General features: G+C 34.8%; 2 protein-coding genes across 2 annotated transcripts; one reads left to right on the top strand and one right to left on the bottom strand.

Moving 5' to 3' along the window:
* The first annotated feature begins 2,689 nt into the window (after positions 1–2,689).
* On the top strand, positions 2,690–3,531 carry LOC140775708 (agamous-like MADS-box protein AGL80). The gene is made up of 2 exons (XM_073119115.1): positions 2,690–3,004; positions 3,256–3,531. Exons 1-2 carry the CDS (start codon positions 2,690–2,692, stop codon positions 3,529–3,531), a joined length of 591 nt encoding a protein of 196 aa, XP_072975216.1.
* An 869-nt stretch (positions 3,532–4,400) lies between these two features.
* Positions 4,401–7,609, bottom strand: LOC140776359 (probable pectinesterase 53). Its single transcript, XM_073120033.1, has 5 exons — positions 7,216–7,609; positions 6,544–6,733; positions 6,131–6,337; positions 5,786–6,021; positions 4,401–4,845 (listed from the first exon to the last, which is right to left on the bottom strand). Exons 1-5 carry the CDS (start codon positions 7,584–7,586, stop codon positions 4,680–4,682), a joined length of 1,170 nt encoding a protein of 389 aa, XP_072976134.1. The 5' UTR covers positions 7,587–7,609; the 3' UTR covers positions 4,401–4,679.
* Positions 7,610–17,444: the final 9,835 nt, after the last annotated feature.

The raw sequence follows: 17,444 nt of genomic DNA, 5'->3' as shown, positions 1-17,444 counted from the left end.
TCTTGTTGAAATATAGATGAATTGTTACAACTTGACATCTCAAATTTGAGGGGGAAAATGTGGAGCAAGCACAGCTCTCATACAATGATGTCCAAATCCTATCTATCTCGGTTGACAAAATCTTGGTCTGAGACAAATTGTATTAGCTGATACAATGTACCAGGTGACTCAGGAGCTTCGTCAAGCTCACAAAGTCAAGCTCTCAAAGATCTAACACCACAACCTGCCATGAAATTAAAACAGTCTAACATAACAACAACAAAGAAATAGATCACTAAATACAAACACCAACTATCACTACCACAGCCCACACAGCAGCCCGACAACCAGAAAGGTGGAAAAACAGAGATACCACAATTCCATAGCAAGACGATGGATAAAATTTAGAAAGAACGTCCAATTTCATTCCTATGGCTCCAGACTATTGTCGAGTTTGTATTGCAGGTAGACTAGTGGTGAAAACGGATCGGATATGGACCAAATAGTGTTCAACCTATATCTTAATTATTATTTTTAGTTTGGATATGAATATTGGACGGATAGTAAAATTAAAATTATATCCTAACTAAATAGATACAGATAATCTTCTAATAGAGGATCAAATCTTAAACATATATTGATCGAATTTTAAACGGATTATAATCGTTTATTTAGATATAATTATCACAAAAATATTAAGAGTTTCACAAAAAATAAACTTTTTGTATGTTAAATACATATAAAATTAATCTCTACAAATAATATATAACACATTATTGACAGTAATATTAATATTTATTATTTAAATAAGCAAACTAAAAAATGTAAATTATTGTTAAAAAAATATGTGAGTTTGAAAATTATTTCTTACTTGTATCCGATTCAGTATCCGGATTTTTTTCAAAAATTATATTTGTATCGGAATGCGATAAAAAGTTTTTATCCGAATCGGATCGGATAGCGAATCGAGTCGGAGTTAATCTAACTCATTTTCACCCTAACATAGACACACAAAAAGATTAATACTATCAATAAAACAAACTTATTAAACACCCAAAGATATACTTTTTTATGTATAAATGATCTTTGTTTTCACATAGGAATTTATGATCATCTGCTGTCTTACCCTTATTTCACAGGAGGTTGATTCTAATTATTGATGATTAACTAAGAAGATAGTGATTATGGTACCAGCTTGCGGTTCAACATATTCTCACATCATAGTTTCGTTTTAAAAGATCAACTTGATGAACTTAAATTTGATGACATATCCCAACTCTCAAAAAGTGTTGTCACATAAATATATACCGTTTAATTTCATAATTATAATAACATACTAGTATTTAAGATATGGTCAAAGAAAATTAAATCGGCAGGCAAAGGTGGTGGGCCTATAAAATGTGGCACTTGATTCTAGTCAATAGTATTAAGTTTAATTACCTAAGGTGTTATTAAGATGAGCTACTCGCAAATTATACGTATAAACTTAAGTTTAAAATACGTGGAAACAAGTTGAAATCGGATGAAACTAAAGGGAAGAAAGCTATAATTCACCCCTTTTTCTTTAAAATAAATAAATAAAATCTATGCCACCCTTTGTCTCCTGATATATATTAACTCTTTAGCCAAATCAAAATTACTCTCTGCCAAAATTACTTAGGCCCAAGTAAAAGCTAAAGCATTTCAAATTATTCTTAATAGTATGGACTCAAATCTGGGCCTTTAAATGGGTCCAATTTACATTATCTGTAAAGCCTTATAATATTAGGTTAAAAATATTTTACTACCTTATACTTTAAAAAAAATTAAATTAGTCATATACTTAGTATGATCGTTAGGTATAAGTATATGATGGTAAAATATATTAACTCTTTTATACTTTAACTAAAATTATTTACTGGGAAATATATCAAAAATATCTTACCTTTTACTTTTATTATTATTTACATCATACCATATAAATATTCATTGTTTACCTAAAAATACATAGTAAAATGTAGGGCTCATTTTGCAAATATTAGAGATGTTATGTATAAATGGAAATAAGTTAAACATCAGGGCAGTAAATGCAAAATTTTCTACTAGTTATTCGCCAGCAAATTTTAGTGGAAGAAGGGGAGTGTATCTATTAATGAGCAAATTTCTAGTCCAGCTGCTAAGTGATTGGGTAATGTCACAAATCTTTGACCTAGATTTCTTACTATATATAATTTTTTAATGGTTACACCACACCACCTTTCCTCTCCAAAAAGTGTACCAAATATATATATCCCCACTATTTTTTATATTAAGTTTTATGTACATCTCAACTTTTGATGTTAATAAAATTGGGGTTGTTTTTCTCACTTTTTCTACAAAAAAAAAAAAATTAATAGAAGAAATGCTAAGCTTATATATATATATATATATATTTTTTTTTTTTTATGAACTTTTAATCAAAAAATTGTCATGATATTTTTTTTTAATCTAAGTCTTACATAATGAAAAAGGAATATATGTAGATATTCTAGATAAAGAGGGTAATAGAACATGGTTTTGGTAATTAGAAATATAAAGAAAAAAAAGTAATTCATACTACTTTCGTTTTTGTTGGGTACGGTTACGCTCAGCAGAGCTCATCTTGCCAACTCACGCCACTCTCTTCCTCTATAAATACCTTTGGGTATTACCATAGTCTTAATATAAAAAAAAATATCGGTCTGCAATAGCCATGGCTCGGAAGAAAGTGAGATTGGCGTGGATCGTGAATGACTCCACTCGCCGCATGACGCTGAAGAAGCGCAAGAAGGGACTGATGAAGAAAGTGCAAGAGATCAGCATCCTCTGTGATGTTAAAGCGTGTGCGGTTGTCTACGACCCTCATGACCAGCAGCCAGAGATCTGGCCGGCCTCTCCAGATGCAACCAAGCACATGCTCAAGCACTTTAAGAGCAAGCCGGAGTGTGAGCAAACCCGCAAAATGATGAACCAGGAGACCTTCCTCCAACAGCGTGTGGCCAAGATGACCCGGCAGCTGCACCGCTTGGTCTTTTTAACTCATCAACTACTCTAAAAGTTTTATGCCATTATATTTTGATACTTATATTTTAATTAATAGATTGATAGATCGATAGATATGTTGATATTATTTATATTTTCACTCTATCTAGATGAAGAGAATAGGGTAGCAGATAAAAGAACTAAAGCTAGGGTTTACTCTATTTCTCTTTTATTCTCTTTATTTAATTTTTTTGAAACTCTAACTAATACCATGCTAAAATGATGCTCCGGTAACAGACAATGGATAATCGGGAGGCGGAGATGCGTGCGCTCGTGCTGGAGGGACTCGCGGGGAGAGGATTCGAGGATGTCGGGCTGGAGGATGCGACCGGCGTCATTGCGTTGATCGAGTCGAAGATGAAGGAGATCGGGGAGAAGATAGAGGAGGAGAGGAAGAAGCTCGCCAGGCAGCAGCACTCGGTGACGGAGATGATGAGCTCGTGGCCGGAGGTACTGTACGTGGATCCTAATACCCCATGGCATGATCCATTCCTTCACTTCGGTGATGAGTGAAGTGAATCATGCATGGAGAAGAAGAGACTCGTCATTTGCTCATTTACTTGCTGTTATGTCTGTTGTTATTATCTTCTCCTCCAATCTAAGATAGTATGTATGTCTGTCTGTCTGTCTGTCTGTCTGTCTCCATGGCATCTTGGTGTACTCATATATATCATGATGAGAATATAATCATGTTTCTCTTTAAAACTCTATGAAAAATTTCCATGGATTGATAATAATATATTGATATGATAATTGGAGTTTCTCTCCTTGTGACTGTCATTAAGTTAATTTTCTTATATTTAGGTGATTTTATGGTTGATTAGCACCTGTAAATTATTATTATTTTTTTAAAAAAAGAAGCTTTCTTTCTAAGGATCTATTGAGATATCTTCTACAAGGGAGTTGAAATCTTACTTATATTTTAATATGAAAATAAGGTTTAAGGAAAGCTTTTAACTCCAGTCTGAATTACTAATATTTATCTTTCGAATTCTATATTTTATTTTTAATGCCTCAACAATATCTAAAAGTTAATTATATTTCATTAGTCTTAAACTACAAATATTAAAATATTTAAAATATCACTCATTTAGGTCTTGTTCTCATTTTCTTTCAAAACCTCAAAATTTTTTCAGGAGTATTAAGATTATTTTATATTTATAGTTAATTTATCTCGTCTATATGATAATCATTGTGAAGAAAATTAATATCAGGATTTCTTTGAGACACTAAAAATAAATTATAAGAGCCGAATGATAAATATCCATATGGTAGATTGTGTGCGGATAATAACAACACATCAAATATATAGGGAATACATATTTTAAGTACAATATCTTGATAACATATCCTTTTTGTAGAGTCTTATTGTACTAATTTAAGCTAATATGCTACATTTTAACATCCCATTAGAGTAAATCTTAAAACATACCTTCAATGTGAAGAGAAAAGATCAGTATCAGTATCTCAACTCTTTAGCCAAATCAAACTTCACAATAAATCAGTATCTCAACAATTTTTGTTGGCACCTTTTCTCTTATGCAAAATATGTTTAATAAAATTACTTAGGCCCAAGTAAAGGTAAAGCATTCCAAATTTATTCTTACTAGTATGGAGTCAAATCTGAGCCTTTGGTTGAAAAATGCCCAATAAAATGAGCTCTATGAACTTGATGGTGGGCTTAAAAGCCATGTATCCCCATTAATGTAGTATGTACCAAGGAATGGTTGGGCCTCCTCATCTGACAATAAATGGGCCCAATGGACCCTTCCAGTCCAGTTAGCTCCTGGCCCACTGCATTGGTATTCCCCATAATATACACCACTCCTGACAAGATTGCCAAGTATTAAATTAGTACTCACATATTCCCTAATCTGTAAGTAAGGAATTTTACAAATCACACCCTATATTTTGGCTATTTTGTGATTCGCACCTGTCTTTAGGGATTTTATAACGCGACCCCTTTTTTTATTATTATTATATTCATTTAACACCCTGACGTTACTTTAGTTAACTTACATTAACCATGTTATATAGTTTATGTGACTCTAGTTCAAAGATTACTAAAATATCCTTAAAAGGCCATGACTTAATCTAAATCCTCTTATCTATAACTAAACCCTACCTCACAAAATTATAATATCAAAATTCACAAGCCATAAGAATCCCTCAAAATTTTTACCATGTACAAGCCTTAGAAGTTTCCCCCCATCTTTACCTATTTTTCTCCATCTCTTCAGCTCAAACCCTTTTTTTCTCCATCTTTCTTCAAATTTTCTTCATCTCCCTCCCTATCTTTGAGGTCACAAGCAACAAAATCGGCTTGACTTTTGAGGAGCTCTAAGATCTTCATAACTTAGAGTTTGGAAGCTCTAAGATTGGCTTGGCATTTAGATGATGTTCTCTATAGTTTGAGAAAAAACAAGTATGGATATTCAAATTATGAATAAAATTAGAGATAAGTACAAGGGTAATTTAGGAATGTTATAAATTACATAGTGGATTATAACAGAATATTCTCTTTCTAGTATCATTCAGTTTGATTATAGTTAGGTTAGTTAACTCAGGGTGTTAAATGAACATTATAGGAAAAATGAGGGGTCGCGTTATAAAATCCCCAAAGACGGAGTGCGAATCATAAAATAGGTAAAATGTAGTGTGTAATTTATAAAAATCCTTGTAAATAACCAGCCATTTTGATTAAATAAATAAATAAATTATATGGGCCTGGGCTAGGGCAATGGGCCCAAGCCCATGTAGGACTTACGATTCGGGTCGTTGGATACGCCAGCTGTTCCAACCTTGGGGTATGACGACCTTATCCATGAAAGTGTAGGAGAATACAACCCTCGAGTGATCTCCCCATGCCCTTCCTAGATACACGAGGCCGCTCCCGGTGATCGTGCTCCGGACGAACGAGAAACCGCTCGCCATCGTCTTTGTGCTTCGCCTCTGCGCAGTTAGCGATGCCACATTCTTTGCAATGGAGTTGAGGTAGCAATTCTTCGCACGCCACCACAAAAGTTTGAACTTGCTCAGTAACAATTCAAATCCGTTTGGGATTCTCAAGCCCCAGTAATAATATAAAGCCTATGCATATAAGTGCACTTACTTCATATAGGGATCTTCCGTATCCGAATATGAAGTCTACTGATCCTTGGATGAAGCAGTTCTGGAAGTAGTGAAGGCCCTTGTGGTCATACAAAGTGTCCTGTGCCCCATAGAAGCTACAGTTGTAGAAGGCAGCCTTGTCGCCGGAGATCCGGAGGGCCACCGCCTGCCCGCCGATCTGCCCGGCATTCGGGTATGGTGCCGTGTTCTGCCCAATCGTAGTAAAAACCATGTCATGGCTCAACTCATATTTTTCTATTATAGATCAAAGAGTTCTCCGTGGGTTATTTAAGGGTTATGCACGTATCAATAGCTTTCTGAATAAAAATTAGACCTAACAATCCACTAGGTACAAAAAGGTACAAGCACGAGAGGTAGCATAGCAAAAGTATATTTTGAAACGAACACTTTTACCTCAAACTTAATGTTGGCAGCTAGAAAGTAGTCTGCATTGATGGCAACTGTGGGGCTATGGAAGGTCTTCAGTGGCACTCCATTGTCTCCCCTTGTGGCTGCTGTGTCATTTCCAGTTATAATAGGAGGGTTCTCACCACTGCCCAAGAAAGTAATGAAGGGCATGGACTTTGGAATTACAATCTTTTCCCTGCAAAAGGATCACCATGCATCTATCTATATAAGATGAGATTCTACTTATAATAAATAATAACAAAATATTTCAATTAACAGTATCCCTACATTCAAGTGATTTTTTTTTTATTTTTTTTTTTTGTGATTAAGATCCCTTCTTTGGACTATTTGTATTCAAGCTTTTAATTAGAAAAAAAAAATGTGGCTTTGGATTTTGTAATGGCAACTTAGACAAGAATATTTGGAAGTTAAATAAAAGGAAAAAAGAAGGAAGAGGAAAGATGAGTATGTTTGGTATTTTAGAAGGAATAATTATATTCAGATACCCTTTTGTTGGAGATTGGTTAGGTTAAACCTAGATTCCTAATCACATTATAACCTTAAAAACATAGAGTGTTATTTGAAAGTTTTCCTAAAATAAATCACAAAACGATCAGTACTCTTCCTTGTGTTACTGTCATCGAGGTGATTAATAAGAACTGTACCAATAAATATTACCTATAGATGCCTGGTCTTATCTCCAATATGACTCTCCTTGTATTATGCAATGGTATACTATCCACAGCTTCCCTTATGCTTGTATAGTTTCCACTTCCATCTTGGCACACAATGTACCTCACGGCGGCTGCCTCCGCCTTCGCCAGCTTCACGTCAAGGGTCCTCAGGCCGCCGCCGGCGAGCTCTCCTGAGTAAGAGTTCATATGAAGTGCATATGATCTCTTGTGGTTTTGGACGTTCCAAGATACCCATCTCTTGAAATCGATATCTCCTTCCTCTAGAGAGCTACAGAAGGATGTTAAAGCTAGCAGAAGAGTGGAGGAGAGGAGGAAGAGAGGGAGGAGAGGATGGCCATGGAGAATAGATGCCATTAGACCTACCAAAGGAGAAAAGATTGTGAAGTTCTCAACTAAACATATCATATTTTGGAGCTATATATGGTTGTGAATACTTAAATTGTGCATGGGCTAAGATTATGGGGGTAATGGACACATGGGTCTCTTTGTATGGTCACTTACATAACCCTAGCCCACTAATTGGTGCATCCCTTGGGACCCACATTGCCCATTTCCAAATAATTATAAACAAAAGAAAAAAAGAAAATTTTGCTTTATTCTAAGGAAGAAGGAAGCTTTTGTAGTTTATATTAGCACCATATATTATATGATTGAATCCATCATCTGTCTTCATGTGTGAGAAAATGAGATAAGAAGTAGTAGAATAAGATTTATCAAGTGCTTTAGTTGTTGTTATCCCTTAATCTTGTCCCTTGTTCATGCTGCCAACTTTTATTTGTGCATTTAATGACAAATTTGATCATAAAAAAGTTGGCTACATATCTGCTTATATTATTCTTTCATCAGATGCTAACCTCCTCCTAGCTTTGGGGCTTAATCAAATAATTTAATGGATGTAAATTAAGTTGCCTAATTAAAACAATTAAAAGGTTGTTGACTTATTAATGTCTTCACATCCTCAAAAAGGCCAAGATATGGTCAACATATATATATCAACTTGGTTAATAAATTAAAATTGTTTGCTCCCTAATTGGATGCTTCCATTTATCAATCATGTTTGAGAATTATCAACACACAAACAAAAAAACACAATCAAAATTTTGAGTTTATTAATAATATTCATTTTCTACATTTAAAATTCTAATTCTACTAGTCATATATATCTATCATTTGAAGCATAATTTTTTCATTCATTCAAGTTTAATCTATTTGTTAGGCTTATTAAGATATCTTTAGTAAAACAAGAGGAAAATGTAAGGATATAAATTATTTTTGACAGCTTAAATTCTTAGGGTAATATTGTGAGACTTTTTTTGTCTTTTTCCTTGGAAGGAGTAAATAAATAAATGTCAATGGTCCTTATAATTGTATTGTCATAGAACAAAATCAAACATGAGGTTGTCACCTTGCATCATCAGCATGACTACTCTCCAGTTTTTCTTTCCTCAAAATGAGTCTCCTCCAAATTTTATTTACTAAAATAAATTATATCTTAAATTTAATACCAAAATAGGTCTATTTTTGTCGGCTCAACATCCATCTAATCGGGCAGCCGATAAAATGATATACTCATTAACAATTTACTTATAGAAAACATCAATAAGTTTAGTATTTATAGCTTTACTGATTCGAGTTAATACCATTGATTATCTAAGACAAGGCCGTACTTATAAGCAATCAAATATATAACTCTGTCTACTTTACATAAAGCATTAATAAGATGGTATATGTGTGGTCATCTCGCTTCAGATTCACTATAGCAAGAGATTATCAGTATGCCACCAACTAAACTCTTGATTTGATTAGTGTCTATTTCACATACCTACCTCATTAACTCTTTGCCTTAGTTCATTTTATGGTGTCAGCTTGCCGCAAATGAAAAATATTGACAAGATCAACAATGTAAAATAATAAGAAGATGCTGAACTTGTTACTGTTTGCTGAAGAGATTTAATGTAGAGTTGATGATATGAATGTTTGAGTTGATAAACATAGTTTTTAATTATGGTATTAAGTTTAATTAGGGTGTAATCCATTTGGAACAAACAAAGTTGTGGGGTGGGGGGGGGGAGAGACTGTATTATAACACCACAACACAATATAGGAAATCTGAATAGATGGGAATATGTGATAATCCCATTGGGTGCCAAATCCATTAAATAAGATTAGTTTCCAACTCTTTTCAAGACAAGCATGGAAGTATATAAGATGCAGAGTGTCCTTTTCATACATTTGAACTGAAAAAGGGGGTAAAATTATGTGTGACAACTGTCTCCCATTTACTTTTTCCTAGTGGAAGACTGCTCAATATTTTTGGCCCACAATATTCAACTCTTTGTCTATCTTTCTCTCATTTAATTATTAATAACTATTGTGATACCTAACAACCTTGAATCTATATATATATATATATATATGTGATGGATTTTGAGCTTGTTTCTTCCCCCCACATTATGTAGCTTAAATAAGCTATAACTAATTTTTGTTACTAGTGCTAATGGTTTGCATGACTATCAAGGCATATCGGGCGGCTATGATCCGATCGATCATTTTATTTTTTGATGATCATATCAATGTAAACTTCAAAATGCAATTGAAATACATCATTAGGGTCCAAACACTAACAAATACCTAAATTGATAAGGTATATATATTCATCATTGATATTTAGATAGAGTAAGCAAAGTGAGAGTTGATCCATTTGTACTACTACTAGTAGCAGTAGTTAAGTAGTACTCGTAGGTGGTCCTCCATTAAATGGAACAGCCCACGAGCATGTTAAGAAAAGTTTTTGCCATCCATCCCATGTTTGCTTGCTTGCTTGGATTGGTTGTTTATCTGCTTCAAGTGCTCTTCATAATTAATTGGCCAAATGGAAGGCATTTGAGCTCAGAAAGGCTGCAAACCACCAAAACACTTGAGGATGGATTGCTGGATATGAAGAGATTGATGACCATCATGGAGGCAACGCGGATTTCTCTTCTCTTCTCTTCTTTCTTTCTTTCTTCTTTTAGGAGAAATTAATAACATCTCTTTCAAGTACAATTAAAATAGAGAAAATAGAGAACGAAGAGAACAAAGTACAGGTAATCATGTATCAAGTTATCAACAACTGGAGCAACGAATTGAAACCCTCTAGGTATTTTGACGAGCAGTATGGAATTAAGCATCAACTAGATTCAAAAACTTAAGCTATTAAGTGAAGACCTTAGAATCTATATAAGCTCTTTTATTTTATTTATTTATTATTTTTTTATCCTCTATTTTTAATGTGCAACTAAACTCACATGTGATACTTGACAAATTTAAAAATATCCATGACCATTTCGTCAAGATCTTAAGCATGTCCTCCTTCAAAATAAAGAACCCAATGGCCATGTCAACGACCAAGAAATCGCTTCGTCGGACCTCATGACCTCCTTGGGGAGGTAGAGAAAATGAGATATCCCAAAAAACTGACTAATTATGCTATAGTGTCACTCTCCACGGCTCGTCATTAAGCACTCAAGATTGATGGTAATGGAACTCGTGGATGCACCTTTAACACTAAACAAAAGAGATATTGTTATGGATTATGCGTCCGTTCCCGATCAAACTCGAATGCTAAGAAAGCAATATGCGCAGTCGGAGGAGAAGTATTCTTAAAATATTTAGAAAATTACGAAACTAGTGGTGATCGTTCCGTATCTTCTTGTTCTACGTTTTCTATATTCACCCATTTATAGATACTGGTTGCACATGGGGTGAAAATACGTAATATTGTGGTGAAGGTGGATATAACGGGTGATGGAGATGATGGTGATAAAGGTGGTGATAATGGTGATGGATTTGGTAGCACGTGGTGTTGAAAGGATAAGGATGAGGGGGGAGAACTTGGTCAATATCCTAAGGAGGAGGAAGGACTCAACTGTCGAGGGGGGGTAAGAAGTAACTGGCGTCAAGATGACACACGACTAGGGCTTGAACGAGGAGGGAGAAGAGTTAAGTAGAGGAGGAAGGGAAGAAAATTCAATATTCATTTATAATCCTCCCTTAGGTTGCCATCCACATCTTAAAAGACTAACCTAACACTCCATATCTTCGTGTTTTCTATCAGTGCGAACATATGCAGGCGTTCGTACATGTGTGCTCGAACGGGGTCAAGCGCGTTCGAACGCATAATTTACATTCTATATCAATGCAAACGTATGTAGGCATTCGAACGTGACATCCAAAATCCTTATTTTTTAAAGAAAACAACTAAAACAAAATAAGAAATAGAGCCGATAAGTTGTATCCATGCATGAGATGACTTAGTGTGATCCGAATCACATCATTCCACTTGTATCCATGCACGAGATGACTCAGTGTGATTTGATTCATATCAAATCTCGAAGATATGGAGGCTTCAAATAGCATGGTGGAAGAGTGATTATTGTAAAATAGCTGCGTCTAGGACAATAGAGAATAACTTAAAAGGCCTGGGGTATCGAAAATGAGTGAGCCAAAGTGTTAAAGAGGTTAGAGAGGACATAAAAGCTAGAGAAGGTGTATTAAGAGAAGCTAGAGTAGTAGGGATAACCAAAGCAGCTTCAATCAAAGGAACCAAAGTGGGGAGAATTATCGAAAAAGAAAGCATATTAAAAGGAATAAATGGAGGACCTAGGTCGAGGGGAGGAAGGAGATCACTCGAGATAGAAGACGAGGATGCATAGTAGAGATGCATCATCACCTTTTCTCTTGCTTTGGACTACCACTATCGCAATTTATTAGTACTCATTTTTGTAAATATTACTTTTAAGTCTATTTCTACACCTTTGTTACAACCCTAGGTCAAAGCTCATTGGAATGGATTAGGACTAGACCCAAACCAAGGAAAGCACTAGCTCGTATCTAGGTTGGTTAGCTATTACAGGTTGATCGGCTAGGGCTTTTGAGTGGCTATGGCCCTTGTATGCAAGTCTATGCCTCCAAGTGAGCTTGGTTGAGCTTGAGTTCTAGGACTGGGCACAACCCAAAAGTGAGAAAGCCCTAAAATGGGCTAGCCTATTAGGCTTAGGTTTGGTCAACAAGGGCGTTGGTTTATCTAGGTTCAATAAGAAGGTGTTTGAAGCTGAGATTAGGTCGGATGATGGGCTAAACCTTTCATGAGGTTTGCACCAAGGTTTGGATGGAGAATGAGCTTAGGAAATGCCTGAACACAAATAAAGCCTTGGACTAGCCCATAGTCGTGCCCACGGGCTAGGCCTACATTGGCTAGGGCTTGGATGCTTAGTCGGGGCACGTCCAACGCAAGGGGTTGGCTGAAATGGAAGGAGGCAACCCTAGCTAGGGTTTTGGGAAGGCTCACGTATGTAGGCATTTAGGGGTTAGACACAATCGATCAACGAGGAAAGGCAAATATGGACTCGTATAGTCTTAGCTAATTAGTGCTATGGGCATGTTGTGGTGAGTTCGTGAGCCTTGAATAGTTGAGAGGATTGTTGAGATGAAAGCCCAGTCGGATTCACTTTCCACAGGATATGATTGATTAATTAATCTTTCAAAATTTAATGTGTTTGAGTACTCGAAGTTCCTCATAAGTATGGATACAAAGTATCATATCCTCATTTAGGTGAAACAAAGTGGCCATCCAAAAGCAAAAAGGAGTCAGGAAAATGAAAAGTCCGGAGATTCGAAATCTGTAAAATGAAATTTTTGATCAAATCACACATCACATATGAAAAAAGGAAGGGATTAAGTAGGTGTGACGTAGGCATCATGTTCAATTGTTGGAGTGTGAGGCAACAATTATATTTATAGTAAAAGGAAAATCCCTTGACTTTAGAAATTGTGATGTAAAAACACAATCCAACATACAATTAGGGCAAAGCACATCTCAAATAGAAGGTGGAAGGTTTTCAACTAGGGATGGTGGTTGACAATGGGTGTTGGTGATGGTGGTAGAGTGGCCGAGTAGGGTGGTGGTGGTAGCTCAACAGATAAAGACAACAATAGTTGGCCAGCAAGACAAAAATCATACTGATAGTAGGTGCAGTTACAATAAATAAAGAAAATGCAGGAAAAGTTAGAGATGAAGGAGGAAGAAGTTATATCTAAATTTAATTCATAAGCATGCTTATATATATATGCTGACCTAACTAAATTGAGTTGGCTAGCCCAGGCAAATATCAAATTGGTTCAAATTGAACCATAAATGGACTCTAAGTAATTAGATATGCAAATAGAACTAACCAAAATAACAATAGGACTAGACTAAGACTCACTCAATAGACTTGAGAAGGTGGCTAACTCGTATTCTGTTTGATCATAACAAACTTCTTTTAGTTTTTTCTTTTTTTCCGTCTTGGTAGGAAAGTTATATGTAATTAGGGCTTCGATCCGAGAATCGAAATTTGGTGTGGACTGATTGCATTCGAGTTAGTCCGAACGTGCTATCAGATATGCACCATTCATTCGATAATCGTGATCAAGCAAGCTTTATCCAATGGCCCTTTTGTATTTAATTTCAGATGTGATTATAATCCTCGAATATGTGCATCACTTGCTAAATCTTATCAAAACACTACATTTCTAAAAAGAAGATTTAAAAAAAGAAATTCATGTATGGTCATGCCAGATTTGGGGACATAGAATTGATAGTTTGAATTGTAAAAAAAAAAAGAAGAAGTGATAATAGAAGGTGTTATTTGCAAAAAATTTCTCTATACACATACCAATCTTTTTTTATGTTTCCTTTTTCTTCTTTTGTAAGAAATATATTTATATTTAAAGTCAAGGCCTTGAATTCGGATAGAGAGACTTCTGTTCTTTTGTTAGAAGTCCTCAGTGACATACATTTTTCCATCTAGGATAACATATTTTGATCTAGGTGTGCAATCTGACTAGAATATATATATATATATTTCTAAAGATTTAACACAGTCTCTGGTGGAGTTCATAGACACTCCCAAAGGTTTTAACATTTTCAATATTATAAAATTGTTAATTTTTTTTTTTTGGTTTAAATTATATATTCAACCTCTGAACTATGATGCAATATCATATTCCACTGCTGAAACTATTTAGAACTTACATTTTAAAGTTTCAGGGGTAAAAATTTAATGAAATCTAGATTTTTTTTTTTCTCTTGTCTTTAATTAATCCTATTTATATAGTGATAAACTATCATCGTCCGAGATGGATAAATGCTAACAACAAGGATGTTTTAGTTGGACTTTATTAAACAATTAAATAGATTGGCATGCCCTATGATCATGGCTTTAATTGAGATAAAAGAGCTACACTTAGTCTCCTTCAATCTGAACACCAAGCAAATTCCAAAGGCTAACTTTGATTACAAAAGAAAAATGTCAGTATCATGGTAGATGCCACTGCATCTAGACATGCCAAGAAACTCAAAACTCCTACAACTCCACCTCTTCTTCTTCAAACCAATGCTCTCTCTTTTGGTCACCCTAAATTGCTACACATTCACTTTTAACCATAAGTGTATCTTAGTCATGATACAAAGTTAAATTATTCTACAAGATGCCATCTCTAATGCTTCTTTATACCTAACTCCTTGGACTTTGAGGCATTCTTTGTAGAGAGGAACAACTTTGCAAGTCTTTAAGTAATCAATCCATGTCAATCTACTGTTAATTATTCTTCTACCACAGAGAGTAGATTAAAGTGGAGACACATGCATCACTGTCATCCTTAAGGAGTCCTTGGTTTTATTCCTCACCCCCCCTTCCTTGGAGACGAAGGATGGGAAAGAAAATTATGAGAAAAGAATAGCTAGCTCCTGGAACAATCAAATCCATTAGTTGGCCAGTGATTCAACAACACACAAACTACTAGAGGCATTGTGAGATGGAGGTACAAATCTGGGTTGTTGATGGTAGATGACTTGTGATGTAATATTGGTAGCATTAGATTCTTGTTTGAGTGTATTCACCAGTTCAGAATAGGAATACTCAGAGATAACAAGTATTATATCCCTATATTTTTAGTGCTTTACTGATTGATATCTCATCTTTTATCTTTAAGATGTTCGTCAATGGACATCTTTTATCTTGCGTATGATTTTTATATGACATCCTACTATTATTTTGACTAACTATTATTAACCCAAATCTATGATGTATTTAAGGGTCTCTTTGGAAAAATTATAAAAATTTACTAAAAATCATCTTAAGAAAATATAAGTTTAAGGTTTTATGATGGTATTTCAGTGTCTTTGAGGACATAAAACATTAGAGTTGGATTACAAATAATTCAAAAGAAGGAAAGTTAATCATAAAAATTACTTAAATATAAAATATTAATTTGAAAAGAATTCTTAAATAAATAACTAAAATCGGCATTTATCGGACGATCTTCCGAACTTATTAAATTTCATACCTCACTATTTGTTCATATTTGAAACAACTAATATGTTTTTAATTTTGTTGTAATCCTAACGGGTGTTTCAGATATTTGACGGATTAGATTCTAAAGTCTGGGCGTTAAATACGGAGTAAGTCATCAAATTTCTAAAAATTGAATTCAATTGGTTTGATTGTTGGTAGAATTAACGGACTGTTCCTTCCAAGATTTCTCTTTGATGGGCTGCTGGCGTTCTGGATAGCAACTTCTCCGCACAAAGAATTCTTCCATTCGTCCAATTCAATCTTAGGAAATGAGATGTGGATTTGACTAACTGAAGAAATTTCATGCTGCAGTTGGTGGCCTGAAGATCATGAGTTCAATTCTTCCAGATTAAAGTCGAATTTTTCCCTAGAGTTTAGATCTATGATTTGTTGTCTAATTTTTAAAAGAATTAGTTCAGTTGTCTAATCTATATAGTCTATGATTAGCCCACGGCGTCATAATCTATCAAGAAAGAATAGGAAAAGGATTATCTCATAATAATACAAGCTAAACTTGATGCTAATATTTTCTACATATACTTACTAAATTATAAAGCTCGATCTATAAATAGTAAAAATATAAAGTGTAAATTATAATTTTATTAAAAGACAGGGTGTTACATACAAATGTTTTTACGGTAGTGATGTTTGGCATAAGGAAGCAGCCGCAGCCAGGAAAAGAGAACCTTTGCCTTTTTGGCTTTTGCTTTTATTCAGCAAGCCTGAGTTTTAATCCTCTGAACTCCAATGGGGGGACTTTGTTTGCGTTTCTTTGGAGAAAGAGTTCTAAGATAGAGATAGAAGAGATGCTAGCATAGCATGCATGGAATGAGATAGAGAGATTAATCTAAATCTTCGTAGGCTAATCATAGTTTAGACAAACAGATTAGCTCTCTCAGATAAACTAGGACGAGTCTACATCATATGAATATAATGCTCAAGTAAAATAAAATTTATTAAATATCAACCGGAACGAACTCTTGAGCTCCGTTATTCGCTGACAGAACTCAACTATTAGGCTACAGCGATCAGCGTACGCAACTAGCTAAAGATTATTCTAATGCAAGAAGACATAGTTAGAACCAAGAGACCAACATACTTGTGATTAATAAAAGACTAAAGTTTTGATAATGGTGTGCTTATGTGTATATGTTCTTATCTTAGTGACAATAACTCAATAAGATTTGACTAAAAACCCTAGTGGATCAATTATTTAATCAATTGCATAAATCAAGGCCAACGTGATTAGGGGGGAGAGATGAGCAGCTCCTTTCAAGGAACTTATGAAACGTCTTCAAGTTTTGCTTGATTTTGATAAGTATTGATGAGATTGTACATCCAAAGTCATGCTCATGATAAACAAGTCCAAATATGCTATGCATAAAAATAGGGCTACCACTCTATTGTAAAATTTCCTATGCTATAATCATTGTATAGTCTCCAAAATAATCTTTAGCTTTTACTTGGGGGAATGCCACAAAGTTTCCCACATATTAACAGTATAAAAGGGACCCTTTAATGTGTTCAAAGTCAATGAGATGAAAACTTCTTCCACTATGTTTTGGGTTTGATCAAAAAGGGTGAAAGTGAAACTCATGACAAAGTTGATTTGAGGAAGAGTGACCACCACGCCAATAAGCTTGCAAGACATGACTTGACCAAGGTCATTTAGTCTGGTATGACTTGTGGAGAGGTTTATTTCCATGGTAGTTCAGTTAATGGAAAGTTACTATCTTTTGTCATTGTGGACGAATTCAATGCGAGCTGATATCTAGATACATCGTCAGATAGATTAATGCGTATTAATCGTACACATCTGATGATTCCAATCCCATCT

Source organism: Typha angustifolia, chromosome 14 (assembly GCF_048772165.1).
Source record: "Typha angustifolia cultivar Huaian chromosome 14, ASM4877216v1, whole genome shotgun sequence".
Classification (NCBI taxonomy): domain Eukaryota; kingdom Viridiplantae; phylum Streptophyta; class Magnoliopsida; order Poales; family Typhaceae; genus Typha; species Typha angustifolia.
Note: the sequence above shows the minus strand (reverse complement) of the source record. Positions and strands in the feature narration are given on the sequence as shown.